A 22,036-nucleotide genomic window follows, 5' to 3' on the forward strand; every position below is an offset into this window, starting at 1 on the left:
TTATACTTTTATTAAAATTGTTCTGTATGTCAGCTTTTCTAGAATTTTTGTTTCAAAATTGCATACTTTTCATTTATTTGCATTTTCTCTTTTTTGCTAATTGTTTATTTTCACCTCCAAGGTAAATTACAGTTTCTTAATATTTTATTCATCATGTACACCCATAAATTCTAAGCTTAGCGATTCTTAATTCTCCTTTACATTTATTATGATTTTCTGGTTCTACTCCTACCAGTTGTTCAATATGTTTTTGGACATTATTCAGTTTTTTTGCAATGTTTGAAATCATCTATTGTGCCATTTTATTTTTATACATCAGAGCAACTCCTACAATTCCTATATGGAGTTTTTTAATGTTTCTCTCTCTCTTTCTCTCTCTCTCTCTCTCTCTCTCTCTCTCTCTCTCTCTCTCTCTCTCTTCATCAACAAAGTACAGTATTGAATAACACTGAAATTTTATTGTTTCTTAACCAAAGTATAATATTTAATAAGAGATGGAAATACATATTCTGTGAAAAGGAAGAAGGTGTTTCTCTGTTAAACTCTACATCAAAAAGCTGCAAATGCTACTACCAGAGTTTCATGACCTCTAATGTCCGCCCTCTTTATACTTGCTCTTGTAGTAACTGAACCAAAAAAAAAAAGATCACAAAATTTCCACTTGTTAGCCTTATAAATGCAGTGATGAGTGCCTTGCTTGATGGGATGAAAACTTCATTAAGGGATGTTCCCACCTGTGTGGTTAATTTCAAAATATTGTTTGTCTAACACATGGTTGTCAGTGACAACTGAACAAGAACTTTTAGGAGCAGTTGGCTGTCCAATAAAGGCAAATTTCAAGGCTATGCAAATTGTGCCAGTTCAGCCCAGCTCTTTTCTCTATTATCATATCAATTGAGTCAGTTCATAGTAGACAAAGCAAGGTTATGGGAACCACCTAGAGCATCATGCACCATTTAACATCAATGCAGCATACATGAACATCTGCAACTTCAATCTTATTAGCAGAGGATAGAATGGAAGGCAATAAACAGCTTTCTTCATCATTTAATTGCAAAATAGTATTTCCTAATGTTTGCATTGTTTATCAACAGGAACTTCATCAATAATTGTATAATTATGGTTGCCTAGATTACAGTGCCCTCATGCATCTTGTCATTTATCACAGAGTGGTCTAAATTTAATCTGACTTTGAACACATTATTCAAGGCTAATAATATAAATCCCTTGAAATGTGAGTTGCATAATACAGATATTGTATGTAGCAGGAGAATGACAGTTTATGATTCTTCAGTCACTTTGAGGATTAAGATAACACAGAAGAAAAGGAAGACTGAAAGGCAGTGAAAGATGAGGGCAATCCACTAGTTAGATTCAAACAAACCCATTGAGCATTGAGTAGGTTATGTTCTTTAGACTTAATCACGAGTAATTAGATGTTTGCTTTAGGCTAAAATTGGGCTGAATTAAAACAGAGTTATTATGCTGAGGTCTTCCCCTCAGTCTATATTTAAAGAGAGAGAATGGCAGGAAACTACAAATATAGTGAGAAAAAAAGCTATATTGGTCAAAGTTAGAAATGGAAAATGCATAGGAAAGCCTTGACATACCTGCTCAGACTTGACTGCTGGTGCTCCTAGACAACATGTTAGTGTTTACAGTAAGCAAGTGGGGTTCTCAGGCTCTGTAGCAGCAGAGTTTCTTTTGGCACATGGAGCAAAATATTGAAGAAAAAATGAGGGGAAACAACATAAACTCATTCAGTTGTTGGTGGGAGTTGTCTTATAAGAGAAGAAAGGAAAGTGTGAGAAACAATTGGGTGCCCTTAAAGCATCTAAGGTGAGGGGCTGGTCTGAAGTTTGGGTATTTTAAGCATGAAAATCCTACATTTTTTCTTTCTTCTTTTTTTTTTTTTTTTTTTTAGTTGTTGACAAACACAATACTTTTATTTATTTTTATGTGGTGCTAAGGATTGAACCCTGGGCCTCACACATGCGAGGCAGGTGCTCTGCCACTGAGCCGCAGTCCCAGCCCCGAAAATCCTACATTTTTTCTTAAATCCACTTTATATTTATGGAAAAAATCTATTGTATGTTCATGAGATTGTGTTTTATTTATTTTAATTTGTGGTTGAAGTCCCCTCAACCCAAAATTAAAAGGTATTAAATTGTATATTGAGTGAGCCCCATTTGCACTGAATGTTTTTTCCCAACTGATCAACATAGTCATTTCCTTAAAAGTAAACCTCTAGAGTTCGAATGCTTTCTCTCTCTTACGAGTCTTCATTTATTCCTTTAATAACTCTGTATTCATTTTTATAACAGTAAATATTTCTTTTCAGAATTTTTAAATTTAATTTTATTTTCAAGAGCCAGTGTCTTCCTGTCTCTTTCTTTGCCTCAGCTGTCCTGAAATCCTAGGCTGTTTTTCTAGATTGAGCTAAGGCAGAATGATTTCAAGTTTGAGGCCAGCCTCAGAAACTTAGTCCCAAAATAAAAAATGAAAAGGGCTGAGGATATGACCCAGCCTGGGTTCAGTCCCCAATACAAAAACAAAATGTATGCAAACATTATTCAGAAACCTTTTCTAGAAGATAGTTATCAAGAACTGCTATGGTAATAGCTGTCCTAATGAGTCTCAGTCTCTGTTTAGGGAGTAATCGATAAAGTATAAATTAATGTTCCATAATTCACATTACAATGCACATGTAATTATTTTGAGATGAGGCAAACCCTATGCATTTAATTTACAGCTGTAATTAAGTAAACTCATTTGATACTAATTAGGTAAGCCTAAAAGGATCATAGGTTTGTGTATTTTAATTATCAAAGTGCAATCAGCAACTAATTTCCAAAAAGCTTTCTTATCCTGAGCTCAACACTGATCTTTGTCCACACTGCAATTTTATCTTCTTTGACTTTCAGTAAATTAAAATGCATTGTGAATTGTGGTAAACCTACTTGGTGAGTTGGTATATATATGTATAAAACTTACCATCTGAAAAAAATGGATTTAAGAATACAGAAGTTGGAAAAACTGTCCTGGAGATATTAAAGCATTTCCAAATAAACAAAAGCAAAAGGAATTCTTTACTAATAGACCTGTCCTACAAGAAATGCTGAAGGAAGTGCCTCAAGCTAAAATGAAAGAATGCTAGACAGTAACAAAAGTCATACAAAAAAAAATAATAATTTCAGCATAGGTAACTACACAGGTAAATAATTACTGTTTTATAACTTCTCTTTTATTTCATACATGACTTAAAATTCAAATATATAAAACAATATTTATATGTTAATGGGCATGCACATTTTAAGATGTAATTTATAACAACATAAGGGGTTGTATAGGAGCAAATTTTTTTATACTGTCCAAGCTAAGTTGGTATCAGTTCAAATTAGATTGGTATAAATTTAGGATGTTAATTATAATCCGCATGGTAAACAGTAAGAAAACACCTAAGAAATACAGAAGTTTTCTTTATTTTGTTACAATAATAAATAAAATTAGATTACTAGAAAATATACTTGATTGCTAGCTTAGAAGCCTTTAAATTCTATTGTCAGTATTTATTGGAGAGCCTAGTATAACAGACTTCCTGCTAGGTTTCACAATTATCCCATTTCTATCCATTAAATTTTTAAGTGTATAATCAATAAAAAAGAGTTATCTGTTGTCTAGAATGACTGCTGTCTCGGAATATGCTAGGTAAAATGTCCACATTTTCAGCCATAGTTATGCTCTAAAATATGTGAAAGCTTGTGCCCATGACTTTCCTGGAAGGTCTAAAAGATGTCTCCATGCTTTTAAAACCAAGATACCTGATTGTAAGGAATAGAAGACACCTGTACGTTGCTACAAATGTTCCTTCACTCTTGGAGTGTGCCCTTAACTTAAAGAGAATGTGGACCTTACCTCAGACATTTGAATTCTAGGCTTTTCAGTTGAGCTAATCAGAACATGAGGATTTTTCCCTTCCTTATAAGCAGTGACTAAAATAGAAAGTAATGGTTAAAGCTTACATTGTGCTTTACAGCTCACATGGAACATTTACTCATATTATCTACAGTGCGTTATTAAAATAGATGAATAAATTGATATCTGAGCTGTGAAGCACTTATTCCTTTTTTTGTTTGTTTGTTTCTTTAGGATACTACCAGAACAGCTTGTTAGTACATTAAAAATAGAGGCTTTTTTTTTCTTTTTGGCATTACTTTGGTTTTTCCAAGAATTAACTAGCATGGCACAATTTTTTTCTGTCCAGATGTAACCATTGACAAGACTTCACATACCACACAATTAATGACAGAAGCCTTGAGTACTGACTGTGATAGCTTGGCCAGTTTGTATATGGTTTCTGAGTCATCTGAGGAAGAAGAAATAGTATTGTGGTATGTGAACAGGCCAAGTCTAGCAGAGCCATTTACATAAAGTATAAATAGTATCCTCTGAAGCTGTATGACATAGTGTTCCTAAATTTAATTATCTCCCATCTTCCTCCAGTCTCAGAAACTAAGATACTGCTTGTTTCATCTGAGGAAAAAACTTATTAGTTCAGCATCCTAACAAATTGTTAAGACTTGACATCTAGCTGGGTGTGGTGGCACAGGTCTGTAATCCCAGCAACTCTGAAGCTTGAAGCAGGAAGATCACAAGTTCGAGGCCAACCTTGGCAACTTAACAATACCCTGTCTTAAAGTGAAATTTTAAGAAAAGGCTGGGGATGTAGCTCAGTGATATAGCACTTGCCTACTAGGCACAAGGTCCCGGGTTCAACACCAGTACCACAATCAATCAATGAATAAATAAATAGTAGACATTTAGAATGATACTTGGAGAAGGAAATGGAAGCCCCAGCCAGGAATAATAATCCAGTCCTGAGAGGAATAGCCAGCAATTGGCACAGTAGTCCTGTTGTTTTTTTTTTTTAAATAGAATTATGCCATTCTTCTTAATCAGACATTGGCAAGCCTAAACTATGGAAGATCTGTCTGGTGGCATCCCATACATAAGAGGAGAAATATTTCCCTCTCCCTTAACATTTTTTTTAAAAGACTCATGAGTGAAATGAAGAAAGCAGATGAAAAATTCCAGAAAGGATATCCTACTCTTGTTTGGAAAATTGTTCCTGTCAGCTAGGTTTTAACCCAAAGAGGAAATCTTAGGGGTTTTATTGGACAGCTAGATTTCAGTTTCTCTGCTCTTTTCTGCCTGAATATATCCTCATACTGCAAATCTACTTTTTTTCTGTTTTCATCATTGTGGATGAAAGGTACTTACCTACAGGATCAATGGTATATTGGTGGTAAATATTTCATGACTAGATCCCAGGAAAAAGAGCCTAGATTGGTAGCAGTTGTGTCATGATATAAACACTCCCAACTCAGCTGATTTCAAGCTGCCAATGTGACATCACTTACATTTGAGAAGAGCTTTATGTGTGCAAATCTGTTCATATTAGCCAATATGAGCAGGCTTCTGCACACTATGGACAGTTACAAGAAATGGATGCCTAATATTAGGAGCAACATGAATGAAGCTCAGAAACATTATTCTTTTGAAAATGTATGTAGGTAAGCTAAACATAAAGGAGAAAATACTGATTCAAATTAAAAACAGGCAATATTTTTAAAATATTTTTAGTTGTAGTTGGACACGATACCTTTTCTATTTATTTATTTTATGTGGTGCTGAGGATCGAACCCAGTGTCTCACATAAGCAAGGCAGGTACTCTGTCGCTGAGCTACAGCCCCAGCTCTAAAACAGAAAATATTAATTTAAAGTGATAAAATCAGAATGGCACTTTTTGGGGATTTATTTTGTTTTATGAGGAGTTTGGCTATAAAGGGACATAAAATAATTTTCTGAGTTTATGAAACTATAACATCCAATAGAACTTTCTGCACTGCTGGACGTGTCCTATGTCTTCAGTAACCAACTAGCCACATATAACTATTGAACACTTAAATGAGACTAGGGCAATCAAGGAACTGGGTTTTTATTTTTTTTTTTATTAGTTCTAATCAGTTATATATGACAATAGAAATCTCTTTAATTCATTGTACACAAATGGAGCAGAATTTTTCACTTCTCAGGTTGTACATGAAGTAGATTCACACCATTCGTGCAATCATACATGTACTTAGGGTAATGATGTCCATCTTATTCCACCATCTTTCTTACCCCTTTGTTCCCTCCCACCTTGAGTTTTTAAATTTTACTTTATACCAATGAATTTAGATTTAAATAGCCACAGACTAGTGGCTGTTCTATTGATTTTGTTCTGTAGCTTGATAGACATGTGCACTTGACAAAACGTATCAAACTGTTCACTTAAGATTTGTGCATTTTGTAGTATGTAAATTAAACCTCAAAAAAAATTAAGATAAATAGGAAGAATTAGTTGTAACCACTTAAAACAATAGCAAGAACTTTAGTAATGAGAACAGAGAAAGAAACAACCATCCCCTCTAGAGAAACAGGCCTGATCTCTAGAGCCATATGACAACAGATTTAAGAATGTCTAGGGGCTGGGGTTGTGGCTCAGTGGTAAAGTGCTCACCTAGCACGTATGAGGCACTGGGTTCGATCCTCAGCATCACATAAAAATAAATATATAAGTAAAGGTATTGTGTCTAACTACAACTAAAAAATAAATATTAAAAAAAAGAATGTCTAGATGGCAGCCCATGGTGACTCACGCCTGAATTCCCAGTGACTCAGGAGACTGTGGCAAGAGAATATAACTCTCTTTTCATCGTGAAGTCTTCTATTTCAAAAATTTCCAAATGAACTCATTTGGGAGAATTGAATGGGTGACAAATAAGGAATGGTGATCTATTTTTCAACAGATATAACAAAGGAATCTAGTTTCTATTCATTCCTGAAACAGAAATATTAAGCAGCATCAATGTAACAATTATATTTTTTAGTCTCTGCTTAGGAAAAATTTTAAAAATAGCAATTTAAAGGTAAAAGAGTCATAAAGATGGAACCCAGTCAGTAGTATGCTGGTATGGATTTAACAACCAGCTCATAGGAACCAAGCACTGGTTTGTTGTGTTTTTTTTTATTTTTATAGTGTAAATAATCCCAACTTGATGTATCATGTCAACCTATGAAGACAAGGGCACTGAATGATGAATTGGGAACAGAATTGCATGATCAACTCACATAGTCCTATATGAGTCCAGTTGCTAAACTGCTTCCACCAATCTCTGTCATTAAGAGACTGCATTTTCTTGGTTTTAGCTTAGTTCTATTAATCAGTCTTTTCCAGAACTGAATCTTTGTCCAAAGACTTTATTGAACCTCAGCTATGTCTGGCGAGGCAGTAGCTCAACTGTAGAATCTTTCACAAAGGAAAAATATGAGTAAGACCTTATACTATTTGTGCAACTTTTTAAAAACCTGATGCTAAAGCTTCTGTTTGTAAGAAATGGTGAAGAGCAAGCCAAGTCTTAAAATCATGTAAAATATTGTACTTAAGAGGCTGTTGTGTGCTTGGTTCTTTTTACAGGTAATTAACCATACGTTTACACATTTTAATCTACTTTTAAGTGCAAGAAAGATTGTCAACTGACTCTGTAAAGAAAAGTGTTTTGTTTAAATTGGATAAAAGGATTGTGCTCCAGCATTATAGCTGTGCTGCAAGTAGACAGGAGATCTGAGAATTTGGTTTATTGGAAAATAAATACTACCCATAACTTTTATCAGTTAGATTGTCAAGATTATATCCATTGAATTGACTCTTTGCTTTGGGGAATTTGAATTTCATTGTACAGTATAGAATATATAAAATAAGTTTTTTCTTTCAATATAAATCTATGAAATTATCTTGCAGAATTATCATCTCTGCAAACCTGATTGAACTAAACATCAGTAATATTTTAGCAATACTTTCTTGCTATAAGATTTCTTCTCACCTGTAAAAAAGGAGCCACTGATCTCCTTGTATCTAAAGCAACTTTTCCTTTGTAAACTTTGTAAATATTTCCCCTGCCATCAGCAGTTCAAACAGGAATCATACAGATGAAAGTCCATGATTAAAAGTAGTGGCATTAATTGATTCTTTAAGAATATAAAACAACTTTGTGTATATCCACTTTCAAACTCCTGGCTGAAGGAGATACATAATTTTAAGATACATTTTTGGATACCAATAATGTCCTTTATGCTACTATGGTAATAATTAGGATCAGACCACCAAAATATTAAGAAAACCATTGATGTCTAATCTCTCAGGGTTTTTTTTAATAAGTATAAAGCCTTGGTCTGAATTACCTAATAAATGCTTTTTCTTATTCTCTCAGCCCTAAAAGTCTCTGGTTTCTTTATAAGGAAGGATGGCATACATATAGATGTTAGTCATATTTACATGGCATCCTGTGAACCCTACCTGTGACACTAGGATTCATTTGATTGTCCTGGTTTGATTTAATCCAAGCATTAATTCAAAGTTCCCACATCAGAGCCTACTTTCTCTGTTGGTGAAGAATACTGGGGATTGAATCCAGGGGGGTTCTACTACCAAGCTACATCCTCTAACCTATTCATTCATTCATTCATTTATTTATTTTTGTGGAAGGTCTCCCTATGTTGTGAGGCTAGCCTTGAACTTGTGGTCCTCCTGCCTCAGCCCACAAATAACTGGAATTACTGGCACGCACCACTATGCCTGACCCAAGCTCACTATCTTTAGGACCTAAACACAGATTCATTGAGTCATAAACACATACTCATTTCTGAATGATGAAAGTAGCTTATGTGAAGATACTAGTCTAATCATATTTTCAGTATTTCTTAAGATTGTATTCATAGATCAGGAAAGATTTGAGATCAGGGAAGGTTTCGGGGATCATTTGTACAATATTGAATTTATTCACTATCAAAATAGTACTCTGCCTTCTGAATTTCAAGCAATTCATGATTTTTTAATGCAAGTATCTGAAATGTTAGATCAAATCCTAATAACTCTAAAAGACAAAGACCTTAGTTTACTTGCTATACACTAAGTCAGAGAAATGATATAGTGATATACTTCTTATTCAAGATCAGTCAGAAAACTTATTTTGAGTTCATAGTGTATAAGTAGTCACTCTGTAACAAATGTAAATTGAGCTCCTACTATGTACTATGTATAGTGCCAAGGGCTGGGAATAAGATTAAGTTATGATTTCTATTCACAAGGAACTCATAATTTAGTCAAGAAGATACTTATAAGTAAGGAACTACAAATATGATATTTCATAAAAGTATGTGAAGATTACAGTGATTGTATAAAAAAGGAAGTAATCAATTCTCCTTGGAGGTCAAGGACTCCACTCCAAGAGGACATGCCTTATCTGGGATTTGAAGTTAAGAATTAAAGACAAGGGGCTGGGGATGTGGCTCAAGCGGTAGCGCGCTTGCCTGGCATGCGTGTGGCCCGGGTTCGATCCTCAGCACCACATACCAACAAAGATGTTGTGTCCCCCGAGAACTAAAAAATAAATAATAAAAATTCTTACTCTCTCTTTAAAAAAAAAAAAAAGAATTAAAGACAAGCAGAGCAGTAAATTTTTATATGGGAAATAAAATTTTGGCAAATTAAAATTGCTGCTTCTGAAACCAAGGTTTTGACTGTGTGGATCACTTGACTGTGCATCCCTGTTTGCAATAAAGTCTCTTAGTTTCTTTTTATTTTCTTTTAATTTTCTGCACATTAGAGACATTAGGGAAATTATAAGTCTGATCAAACAGCAACCATAGGTCAGAGAGTGGCAAGAGATGATGTTTGAACAAGGGGCTGAGTTTATATCCTGGAGTTAGGACTTCATTCAACAGAGAACCACTAAAGGGTTTGTAATAGGGAAATAAAATGATCAAATTTGTATTCATAAAATAACCCTGTTCATTCAACAAATATTTACTCACCATCTGTAATGGCTGGCATAAATCTGGATGCCTGGGATCATCAGACAAAATATTGCCTTTTCTATAGCCCCTCTTACCTGGGCAGCCACATTTTGTGCTATGAGTCCTTCTAGCTCCTTCTCTGGGCAGAGCTGTTTAAATCAGGGTTAGGAACTCACCAGAGTTAGTCCATAAGTAGCCAGTGACCTATGACCTAAGTCAGCAGAGGAAACCAATGCTTAGGGATAAGAGAATAGAGTAGGGACATATAAAGAAACAAAGAATGAATAGGTTGAAATGAACTGCTTTACAGTAAGAGTCAAGTGATATACTTCATTTAGTGAAAGTAGTAAAAATATCAGAAACCTCTTAAACAAAAGTACACACCAGGGAAATGTAGGGGAGTGATATTAGCCAACTTACATTTTGTGCATATATATGAATATGTAACAAGTATCATCATTATGTACAATTATAATGCATTAGTAAAAATGTGGAAAGAGGGGGTATACACCAGCAAAGGGAATGAGATTTCAGAATAGTAATTTCACCTATCATTGTTTTCTTGATTATTTTTCTTTGGTGAGGAGGTACAATTTTTTTTTTTTTTTTTTTTTTTGATACAGAGGAATGAAACCAGGAGCACCTAACCACTGAGCTACAGCCTCAGCCCTATTTGGTTTTTGTTTTGTTTTGTTTTGTTGAGACAGAGTCTCACTAAATTGCTGAGGCTCACCTCCAACTTCTCATCCTCCTGCGTTAGCCTCTCGAATCTCAGGGATTACAGGCATGCACCTCCAAACCAGGCTTGGAAAACTGTTTTTATACTCAAAATAAACACTCATTTGTTTTCTTTTATGTCTGTGTTTGGCACTACAAAATTTAACTGCATAAGCTTGAAACATTGGTAAAAATTAGAAAAAAACATGAATAAATTAAAAGACTTTATTACAAACAATGATGTATATAGTCAGATGGTCCCCACAGTTAAAACCATGCTTTCAGAAGAAGTTATTTTAGCTGGGCACAGTTGTGCACACTTGTAATCTCAGTGGCTCAGGAGGATGAGGCAGGAGGATCAAAACCAGCCTCAACTACTTAGTTAAGACCCTGTCTCAAAATAAGAAGAGCTAGGGATGTGGCTCAGTGGTTAAGTTCCCCTGGGTTTAATCCCTGGTACTTAAAAAAAAAAAAAAAAAAAAAGAAGAAGAAGAAGAAGTAGGAATTTTTAAAAAGACCTGAATTCTATTATTGTTCTTTTTTAAACCTCAGGAAACTGAGGCATATAGAGTTTAAATTGGTTACCAGAGAGTAAATGGCAAAGCTGGAATATGAACCCACACCGCCTGGCTCACACTTAACCACAATGTAATGCTGCTTCTATTCTCTATGGAGTATTTATCAATTTAATTTTGTTAAATTTAGGTATCAGGACCAGGCTTAAGGGAATTTAAATGTCAGTTAACTGCTGTGTAATGCTTAATCAAAGTCTATTTATATCACAATTACAAAAATGGTAGCAATATTGTTTGAATGGCAGTGTTGAAATCACATTTTCCTATTTCTCTCTCATTCATTTTGTCCCAAAGTCCTGCTTTTGTCATGAGACTCTAGGCAGAATGACAAACCCAATGAGCCTCCTTGTCATCGTTTATAAAATCAAGTTAATAATACCAAACTCATGAGATTGCCATGAAAATTGCATGAGGTAAAGTATTAAAGACTTGGTGAAGGACATTTTACTCAAGCAACTAAAGTTGCATTCCATCTCCTGATGCATCAAATTCAAACTTCTGTCTGGCTTTCGAACTCTGCCTAGAAAAGGCTAGACTCCTTCCCACCTTGTTATTTTTCTTGTTAGACATCTAAATTTCCTCTGTTTCTCCTAGAACATATACAACTTCCTTTTCCTATCTTCACCATTATCCACTTCATTAAGAGCTAGCTTAAGCTGAGCATGGTGGCACACACCAGTAATCCTAGCAACTCAGAAGACTGAGGTAGAAGGATCACAAATTTGAGGCCAGACAGAGCAATTTAGTGATAGAGTACCCCTGGATTCAACCATCTCCAATTAATTAAACTCATTGTTCCCCCCCCTCCTTTGAATTGATGTTGTAGTTCTAAAAGGTACTACATTGATACTTTACAGATTCTATGGCATATGCCAGATTTGTCTTGATTCTAAGACAGATCATATCTTAATATTTCTCCTATATTTTATCTTCCCCAGATGACCTAACAGTATAAAGAATTCATGACTTTTGTTCAACAAATACTTATTGTCTAATGGAAGAAAATACATTCCTAAGAATGCCTCATAAAATACTACAAGGTTTTATATTTGACAAGGTATTTTTATAACATTGTTAATAATCCATATAATAGCCACATAAAATAAGTACAGCAAGTATTGTCTTTATTTTTTTTTTACAATATTCTGTGTTTATTTATTTTTATGTGGTGCTGAGGATTGAACTCAGGGCATCGCTTGTGCTAGGCGAGCCCTCTACCACTGAGCCACAACCCCAGCCCCTGTCTTTATTTTTTAAGTAATAAAATTGTGTTTAAGTTACATTGTGACTTGCCCAAAGTTTCTTGGTAAATAACATCATTGACTCCACCCTCAACCTCTGCTATTCCAATCCATTCTACCAGAATAATCGTTTTTAAAATCAAAGATGGGGCTGTGTCACTCCCTTATTTAAAACCTTCCCATGGTTTCCCATTTTACCTAGAATGAAATCTCACAGCACCTCCACATGCACTACACTCTATAGTTTCTGTAATCTTCATCTTAAATGGGCTTAGCTCACCAAACTTATTAGTCCATAGCCTCTGGACTTTAGTGTTTTACTCCTGGATCTTCATATGACTTGTTCCTTCTTGCCATTGAAGTCTCAACTCCAACTATCACCTCCTCAGTAAGCAAGTAGCAACTGTGTAAATTTATTTTCTTCCCCTGACACACTTCATCACATCCTCCTGTTTCTTTCTGTGTTATCTATTAATATCTCAAATTAGCTAGGCACAGTGACACATGTCTGTAATTCCAGCTACTCTGGAGGCTGAGGGAGGAGGACTACAAGTTGGAGGCCTGCCCCAGCAACTTAGTGTGTCTGTCTCAAAAAAAAAAAAAAAAAAAAGGGTAAAGGATCCCTGGGCTCAATCCTCAGTACTGCAAAACAAAATGAAACAAAAACTCAAAATTTTTTGTCACTTATATATATTGCCTATCCCCATTAGAATGTAGCATTTATAAAAAGCTGGGGTTGTTTGTTTGGTTGGTTGATTGTTTTTTTGCCAGACCTGGTGGTACACACCTATAATCCCAGGGCTCGAAAGACTGAAGCAGGAGGATTGAAGGTTTGAAGCCAGCCTCATCAATTTAGCAAGGCCCTAAGTAACTTAGTGAGACCCTATCTCAAAATTAAAAGGGGGGAAGCTGGGGGTATGTCTCAGTGGTTAAGCACTCCTGGGTTCAATCCCTGGTACCAAAAAAAAAAAAAAAAAGCTGGGGCTTTGTGTACACTATTCGCATCTGTATTTCCAATTCCTAATAGAGTACCTACCACAGGATAGGCTCTTAATAAATATTTATTGAATAAAGTAGCTAAGCTAAAATCACACTGGAGTCTTGGCCTTTTGGCTCTTAATCCTGTGTACTTCCCATGATTTCAGTTAGCCTGCTTTTCATGAAAACACTTAAACCTTTGGAACTACAATAAGAATTGATATTCAGGATAGGATTCTCTATCATCAAAGAAAATTTTCATTCAGTTCAATAAACTAAGCTAATTAAAGCAAGGATGTCATGGTATATTATTATATTAATACATTTAGAAAGATTTCTAGCTAAAATGACTTTCTGCCTTTTCTTTAGTTAACCAGAAAATTAAATTAACCCAGAGCTCTTCATTCCCCAAAAGTCCTTGTTAATTAGGATTGTTCTATAAATGTCTATTATTAGCAGAGTTTGTCATCTGTTTCACTACCCTGTTTATTAGGGCAGTCTGAGCAGGGTGTCTTTGTTCATATCCTGGTGTGTGTGTCCTGGTGAAAAGAAAACACTTCCTGGATTTTTGTTATTCTTTGACACAGGCATATTTCATGCTATTAGTATAACAACTCAGTTTCCTTGTATCATTTCCTTGTGTAAAATAGGAATTATATTATTGACTATTAAGTACAATAATTAAATTTAAGGTCTATTTAAAAGCTTTAATACTTTGCAACATCATTTGTGGTAATAGAAGATTAAAATAACTTTAAAGTACATCAGTAAAAGACTGGTTAAGTAAATTGTAGTATAGCCATATAATGAACTATTTTGCAGCCCTAAAACATAATGAGGACATTCTGTATTACCAGTATAGAAAGTTCTGCTCATGAAAAAAAAAAAAAAAATATATATATATATATATATATATGGTTCAAAGCAGCCTGGATAATATAATACCTTTTTTTAAAACAGCTTTAATGAGATATCATTCAAATATACAATTCATTCATTTAAAGTATATAATACAGTGGTTTTCAGTATGTTCACAAAGTTGTTCAGTCATCACCTTAATAAACTTTAGAACATTTTCATCACCCAACATAAAAACTCGATAGCCATTAGTAGTCATTCCCAGTTTCTCTCACACACACAAACCCTCCTTATTCTTTCCTCTCAACATTCCAGCCACAGGCAATAATTTATCTACATTCTTTCTATATATATTTGCCTACTATGAACATTTTTTTCCCATTGCTGTTCTGTTCTGTCCTTCTATGACATCAATTTTTTTTAATTCCTCATATGAATGAAATCATGTGGTATTTGTCTCTCTTGCCTAACTCATTTCACTTAGTACATATGCTTAGTTTCATCCAGGTTGTCACAAGTGACTGGATCTTTTTTCTTTTTAACTGAAGAGTATTCTATTGTGTATATATACTACATTTTATTTATCCATTCAACCATCAGTAGACCCTTAGGTTGATTCCAGGTCTTGCAGTAAACATGGAAGTATAACTATCTCTTCAAAATTCTGATTTCAGCCAGGCGTGGTGGCGCACGCCTGTAATCCCAGTGACTGGGGAGGCTGAGGCAAGAAGATTATGAGTTCAAAGCCAGCCTTAGCAATGACGAGGCACTAAGCAACTCAGTGAGACCCTGTCTCTAAATAAAATACAAAATAGGGCTGGGGATGTGAGTCAGTTGTCAAATGCCCCTGAGTTTAGTCCCCAGGACCGAAAAACAAGAAATCTGATTTCATTTCCTTTGGAGATATACCTAGTAGGGAGATTATTGGATCATCACATGGTAGTTCTAGTTTTAATGTTTTGAGAATCTTCCCTACTATTTTCCATAATGAGTATATTAATTATACATTAGTATAGTTATAATATATATTGTATAATGGTTGACTTTTCTCCACATTCCCAGCAACACTTATTATCTTTGTCTTTTTTATAATAGCCATTCTAACAGGTACTAGGTGATATCTTGTGGTTTATTTTTGTTGTTATTATTGTTGTTGATGTTGTCTTGAGATTTTGTTTTGTTTGTTTTAAATGGGGGATTGAACCCAGGGGCACGTAACCACTGAACCACATCCTTAGCCCTTCTTATATTTTTTATTTTGAGGCAGGGTCTTGCCTAAATTGTGGTTTTTTGTTTGCTATTCCCTGCTCATTAGTGGGGTTGAAATTTTTGCTTTTACCTATTGGCCATTTGTATGTCTTCTTTTGAGAGATTTTTTTCTTACTTATTGCTTAAGTTTCTTATATATTTTGGATATTGACCACTTATCAGATGTATAGTGTGCAAATATTTTCTCCCATTCTATTGGTTATCTTTTGGCTCTGTTAATTGTTCACTTTGCTGTGCAAAAGTTTTTTAGTTGGTTGTAATCCCATGTATCTATTTTTGTTTTTATTACCTAAGCTTTTAAAATCTTACCAAAAAAATCATTGCCAGGCCAATATTGTGGTCATTTTACTCTGTGATGTCAGGTGATACCTTTTTTGTTTAAAACAAACCAGGGTGGAGTACAGGGGAATACTAAATTTAAAAAAAAAAAAATGCCCATTAAACTAGGACAATTAGGAAAATTGGAATATGGACTTTAGATTAAATAAAATTAAAATGTTTTCTAAATTTATTAACTATATCCTGGTTACCTCTCACAGAATCTTTGTTCTTGAAAAATACTGACACATTAAGGAATAAAATGCATAATATATGCAACTTATGCTCAAAATATTTGGTAGAATAACCATATGTGTATATCAGAAGAATGATAAAGCAGTTGTGGCAAAATGTTAAAAACTGGTAAATCTGGGTTCATGTTGTATGAGAATTACCCATATTTTTCTTAGAATTTTTTCTGTTATTTCCAAATAAGAAGTTAAAAGCACACAAGCAAACAAAAACATTAATACCGTGGAAATTTCCGTATTACACAGAATACTCAAGATATAAGAGCTTATTGCAACAAAGCTAAAGTATTTTGGGTTTTGTCTCATTATACTTTGTATGTACTTTCTGATGAAGCTTTCCCATCACTTTTTTCTTTTCTTTTGTATTGATCCTATTAGAAGCAATGGCAGAGGTAGTGAGTACTATTATACCTTAAGGTTGAAAAATACCTGCCTTTCAACCTGCTGTGGATCTTCTTCAGTTAAAACTTTTCTACAGTTTAGGGGTATATCAACAAAACAGTGACAAACATGGTGTTTTAAAATTTCTTGAATAAAGTTTTTAAGGATATTAATTATCATGAGGATATGTGTATACAATGCTAAAATTATGCAATTAATTTAGTGGAGTTAAGACTACAAAAACATTTGATATAATTGTTTGGCATTTAGTGACTGAATTGTTTTCAGCTAAATATTGTGGCATTTGCACAAAATTAACCGTCTCTGCTATCATTGACTTCTTTATAGATGCATGAAGATGTTTTCATTCTAGTTAGACTAGCCTCATGTGATTAGGTGGTGAAGTGTGTGTCACAGTAAAGTGAAGAGGAAATAATTTATTTATATAAACTATATAGATCATGTCTGAAATTGAGCTAAGCTAAGTTTATTGTTTTGGATGAAGGGATCCTCAGAGTCTTATCTAATAATTAATGCCAAACAAGTCTGTTATTAACTGAATTGTTAGTGTCGTTTCCTGTCTGCTTGGAGAAGCTCATGATTTAGTAGTTTCATGGAAGTCTGGAAAATAGGAATAATAATTATTCCCAATCCTTTTCCTTCTTACTTTACAAAAAGTTTGGGAAGAATTGAGAAATAATTTGTATAACTTACCTTAAACTCTAAAATAGAAGTACTTAACTAGAACTAACAGCTTCATTTTTCTATAATTAAGGTAGAAAGCTAGATTTTGCTGCTTGTTCCCACAGCTACCCCAGGCCCATTTCATACTTAAGAAAACTATAGACTCCAATGAGAGTTACATGAGTGAAGGTCTTGGGCTTCTTTGATTGAATAATGTACGGGCCTCTAAGTGTGTCTTCACATTTAGTGAACAGTACTTCAGAGGTTAATACAACAAATTGTCTAGAATGACTATGAAATAGGTCATGCTGGTCAATACTGTTCAGTTTTTTAATAGCTCAGTAAATGAGCTTAGGTCACTACATTTGAAAAAATTAGAAAGTTCCTGAAATGTAATTGAATTCAAATATCATTAAACATTGTTTAATCCTCCTTCCATGACTCAGAACACATTTCAGGACCTTACAGATTTTCAGGATCATTATTTTAAAAGGAGTTTTTATAGTACTCTAAAAATAATAATAATAATAATATGAGGCTGTGTCTGTACTGAATTTATAACATGTCTTTTACATATGTAATATCCTTATATACTTATTTGCACTAAGAAATATAACAGGTACAAAGTAATTCTACATTGTATTTCAGGAAATTTAACTTCTTGTGACAACTAATGATAAGTATATCAATAGTCTACCCACGTATCCAGAAAATAGGATATTAAAACTGCATTTATTTAGAATTTTCAGCACTTTAGAGCAAAAGTCATGATTGGTTTTTGGTGGTGCTGGAACCAGAGTCATGGGTTTTTTTGAGGGGAACACAGTATTGGTTTTTGTTTTCTTCTTTTTTTCTAGTATTTGATATTAAACCCAAGGCCTCATGCATGGAAGGCAATGGTGGGCAACCTACCTCAGTGGCAGTTCTACTACTGAGTAACGTCCCCAGCCCAAAAGTCATAATTCTTAAGAACAGAGTACAAAATAATTTCTTTCACTGCAACTTAGGATATTGTTTATAAATAAAAATGTATTCCATCAAAAATGAATGACTTTCTAACAAGGAACTTTAGGAATTTTATCTAATTATAGTTACAGTTTATATGTAATTGTTTTTAAATCTGTAATCCAGTAAATAATTATTATATTAATTAAAATGTTTTATAGATGTGTTATATTGTTACATAATGTAACCTTATTACTAATAGTAATGGTGTCATTAACTTAGCTCACTTTACTTATTTAGTGCCTATTTGTTCTGGGTTTGTAATTGTTACTTCCCTTTATAGTATGACTTGTACTTGGAGGTAATAAAACCAGATTTCTTTATAAATATTTATGGTACAGACCTTTTCCTAAATCAGACTGCAGCACTTTCCCAATTATTTCTAATAAATCCTGCTTATATCTCTTTTTTCCTTTTCTTATATAGCCGTATGTATTGCATGCTCCCTAGAAAATTTAATCTTGTATATTTATGCCATAACTTCAAATTAATCAGACTCTTAATACTGCCACTTAGGCCCTAGTGTTGTTAACAAAGTGTGAACAGTTCAGTTACTTAAGAGTTTAAGTATATGTTTCTGGCGTAGTTTTCTTAGCATTTCTAGTCATATGGTACAAAGGGATAACTTAGTAAATGAGTCCTCTTCCTGAATATCAGTCTTTCCAGGAGGTCTTTTTTCATTAACGTATCTATCTGCATTTGTCTCTTTTTTAAAGTATTCATTAGTAAGTAGCAAGTAGCAAAAGGCAGACAAAATATGCTTTTTATAATTCTTAATATGATTATGATGTCTCTTAAGTTCCCCCCAGGTCTCCTTTTACCCGCTCCTTGCTCTTTGTTGAAATTGGAGTTGGCAAGTCTTCAGCCATGTTTGTCTCCATAAGGGGTGCAAATTTGTGATTTCAGAAGTCCTATCCCCAATAAAAAATGCTGTCCAATAATTTGCAGATGTTCTCTGAGCCTGATTCCATTAGAAACAACTTCAAAACTGTCATCTATCAAGTTTAAAGTACTGTGTTAGGTTATTCTGTAGCCAAAACTACAAGCACTGTCCCTGACTGTGCTAGGACAAAAGCCCATTGCACTGTCCCTTTTGTTCTGTCCGTGCATTCAGTGGCAGCTTTCCCTTTTGTTAGCTGACAGATAGTGACTCCTTCACAAAAAAAGTAACCAGATTAGGTTGTTTGTCATAAACTAACTAAAATCAATAATGCTTGACATTGGCTTGAAATATTATAGCAAAGTAATAGTAGTGTTTTTATTGTGCCATTGTGATTTTTCTGTAAAGAAGCATCCAAGACTCATTAATATGTTTTGGAAATGTATAGCTCTTTAACCATATCCAAGATTTCACTGCCAGGAGCACAGTCAGGCTTGAAACTTTATTAGAGAGCATGATCCAAGCCATGTAAACACTTTCTTTAGCTCATAATTTCTGTTCAGTCATTTGTATTGTCCAACAAGGTACTACTATCATTTACAATCATTCCCAAAAATGTGAACTACCTGGGTATAATTCTCACAGCATCTGTTTGCTAAAAATTAAAAAGCATTGCTTGCAGATAACTTTGAACCTTGGTACCCAAGTATGCAAGTACAGAATATAGAACTCATGGTCCTCTCATTTTCTTTGAATGATGGCTAAGAAAGGAGCGTCAAACTTTATTAGAAGAGCTTATATATTGAATATTACAAAAAAAATTCAGTTTGCCTTTCTTTGGCTCTGATTGCAGAAAATGAAGTCACTGCTTTTGCTGTCTTGGATCAAGACCAGAAAGAAATTATTGACACCATTGGAGCTGGAGATGCATTTGTTGGAGGTACAGACTCATTTATTTTATATTTACTTCTAAGTTAAACATTTTAACCCTTGTCTCTACCACATGGCCAAAATTTATTAATTTGCATAACTTAATTTCTTCTTTTAAATAGTTAACTCCTAATGTTCTTTCCATCTGCTACTATCATCATATTATGAGGAGATTGTATTATAGGAAGAATTTGTGTTTGGCAAAGATAATTTGCTATTATGCTTTACCCCAGTCGTTTTCACAAGATTAATTGTATCTGTCAGAATAGTGCATAAACAACTGCATCAAGTACAGTATATAGTATATTCATAGCCCTTCAGGCCTAAATGCTAACACATTATTGTTCTTTAAAACAAGTTGTGATGAATATTAAACATTATGCTAATGACTAAGGATGATGTCTTTGGATTATATCTTTTGGTTGTAACATCTGTTTCTAACACAATAGTGGATGTTTATTATACTAGAAAGAGTTAAAGGATTATCTCAGATTGGTAAAAAATTGGTTAAACCAGAAATCTTAGTCCAGAAACTTGTACACTAGTACCCCATGTGTGTATTACTCAAGTACTTTAGATCTTTAACTTAGCAAGTAAATGTTGTATGTCTTTGACATGCAGTAGGACACATAATATCTTAGTGGGCATTATAGATATGGTGGTATCCTAATTAGCCACTATCTCTGGCCCAGGGGTTCTAGGCTTTCTAGCCCTATAACAACAGATTATTTTATAGATACCTCACTAGTTGTAATGCTGCCAATACTTGGTAGGAATAATGTAGACTTTTTGAAGGAGAGAGAGGCTATCCTTACAATACTGATACAGGAACAGCTAGCTATCACATATTGTGGTTAGAGTGATAAGTGAACTATATTAAAGCAATTGGAATTTTGGATTTTCAGCCTTTTCATCCCATTTCACTTAACTAGCCTCATTATATTTATTATCAGTGTTCAGTTAGGCAAGTAAAAAGGAAAGAGACTGTGGAGCAGGGGTCGACACCTTTTTTGTAAACAGCTAGTCAGTAAATACTTCAGGTTTTGCAAGACTTTGTTGTGTAGTCTCATTTTGTTTATTTGCTTGCTTGCTTGTTTTTTTGCATTTGATAACACTTTAAAAATGTAAAAACCGGGGCTGGGTATGTGGCTCAAGCAGCAGCGCGCTCGCCTAGCGAGCGTGCGGCCCGGGTTCTATCCTCAGCACCACATACAAACGAAGATGTTGTGTCCGCCGAGAACTAAGAAAAATAAATAAATATTAAAAATTCTCTCTCTCTGTCCCCCTCTCTCTCACTCTCTCTTTAAAAAAAAAAAAATGTAAAAACCTTTCTTAGCTCTCCAGCTATACAAAAAAAGCAGGCCATGGGCCACATTTGGCCCACAGGCTACTGTTTGATGACCCCTGGGTTAGCATTGGCACATTCCTTGTTTTATTCATTTCTAACTGATGCAGTCTCCAAACACTGTATTTTACTAATAGTGTTGAAATAAGAGTAGAGAAAGCACAAGGCAGGCTGACACTAGCAAGTATTTCACTTGTCATGTCTCAGTTAGTAGATATTTTTCTTGCTTTAAGCCCACTCTGATCAGTTCCCAGGATAATCAGATCCCAGATCCCAGAACACTAGGTCATGCAATGAGATGAACACCCTATTAATTTATTGATGGTATACTTATGTTGGCCTTTCAGTATTCTGTGTGAGTCAAGCTATTCAGTAATAGCAATAGATAACCTTTACATTGTACCATACTAGCCAGTCATTTTACATGCATTGACTAATTTAATGTTCAGAAAGCTTCATGTGGTTGTTGGAAGGGGGGGCGTGTTTTGTTTTGTGTGGTAGTGGGAATTGAATCCAGATCTCACACTTGTTAGGCAGGTACCCTACTGCTGAGCTACATCCCCATCCCTTTATTTTATTTTGAGTTTAGGTCTCACTGAGTTGTCCAGGCTGGCCTAGAATTTACAGTTCTCTTGATTTAGCCTCCCAAGTGACTGGTATTATGGACATATGCCATTCCACCCAGCAAGGTAGATTATTTTTTAAC

At 34.4% G+C, this 22,036-nt stretch overlaps 1 protein-coding gene across 2 annotated transcripts in view; it reads left to right on the forward strand.

The window, feature by feature from the left end:
- Window positions 1-22,036, forward strand: part of Adk (adenosine kinase) — a 468,242-nt gene that overhangs the window by 412,911 nt on the left and 33,295 nt on the right. For both annotated transcript variants that reach the window (XM_026390231.2, XM_026390232.2), the window contains exon 10: window positions 19,909-19,995. In XM_026390231.2, coding sequence (XP_026246016.1) covers window positions 19,909-19,995 — 87 coding nt within the window. The remainder of the gene's footprint in view (window positions 1-19,908; window positions 19,996-22,036) is intronic.

Source organism: Urocitellus parryii, chromosome 5 (genome assembly GCF_045843805.1).
Source record: "Urocitellus parryii isolate mUroPar1 chromosome 5, mUroPar1.hap1, whole genome shotgun sequence".
Lineage (NCBI taxonomy): Eukaryota > Metazoa > Chordata > Mammalia > Rodentia > Sciuridae > Urocitellus > Urocitellus parryii.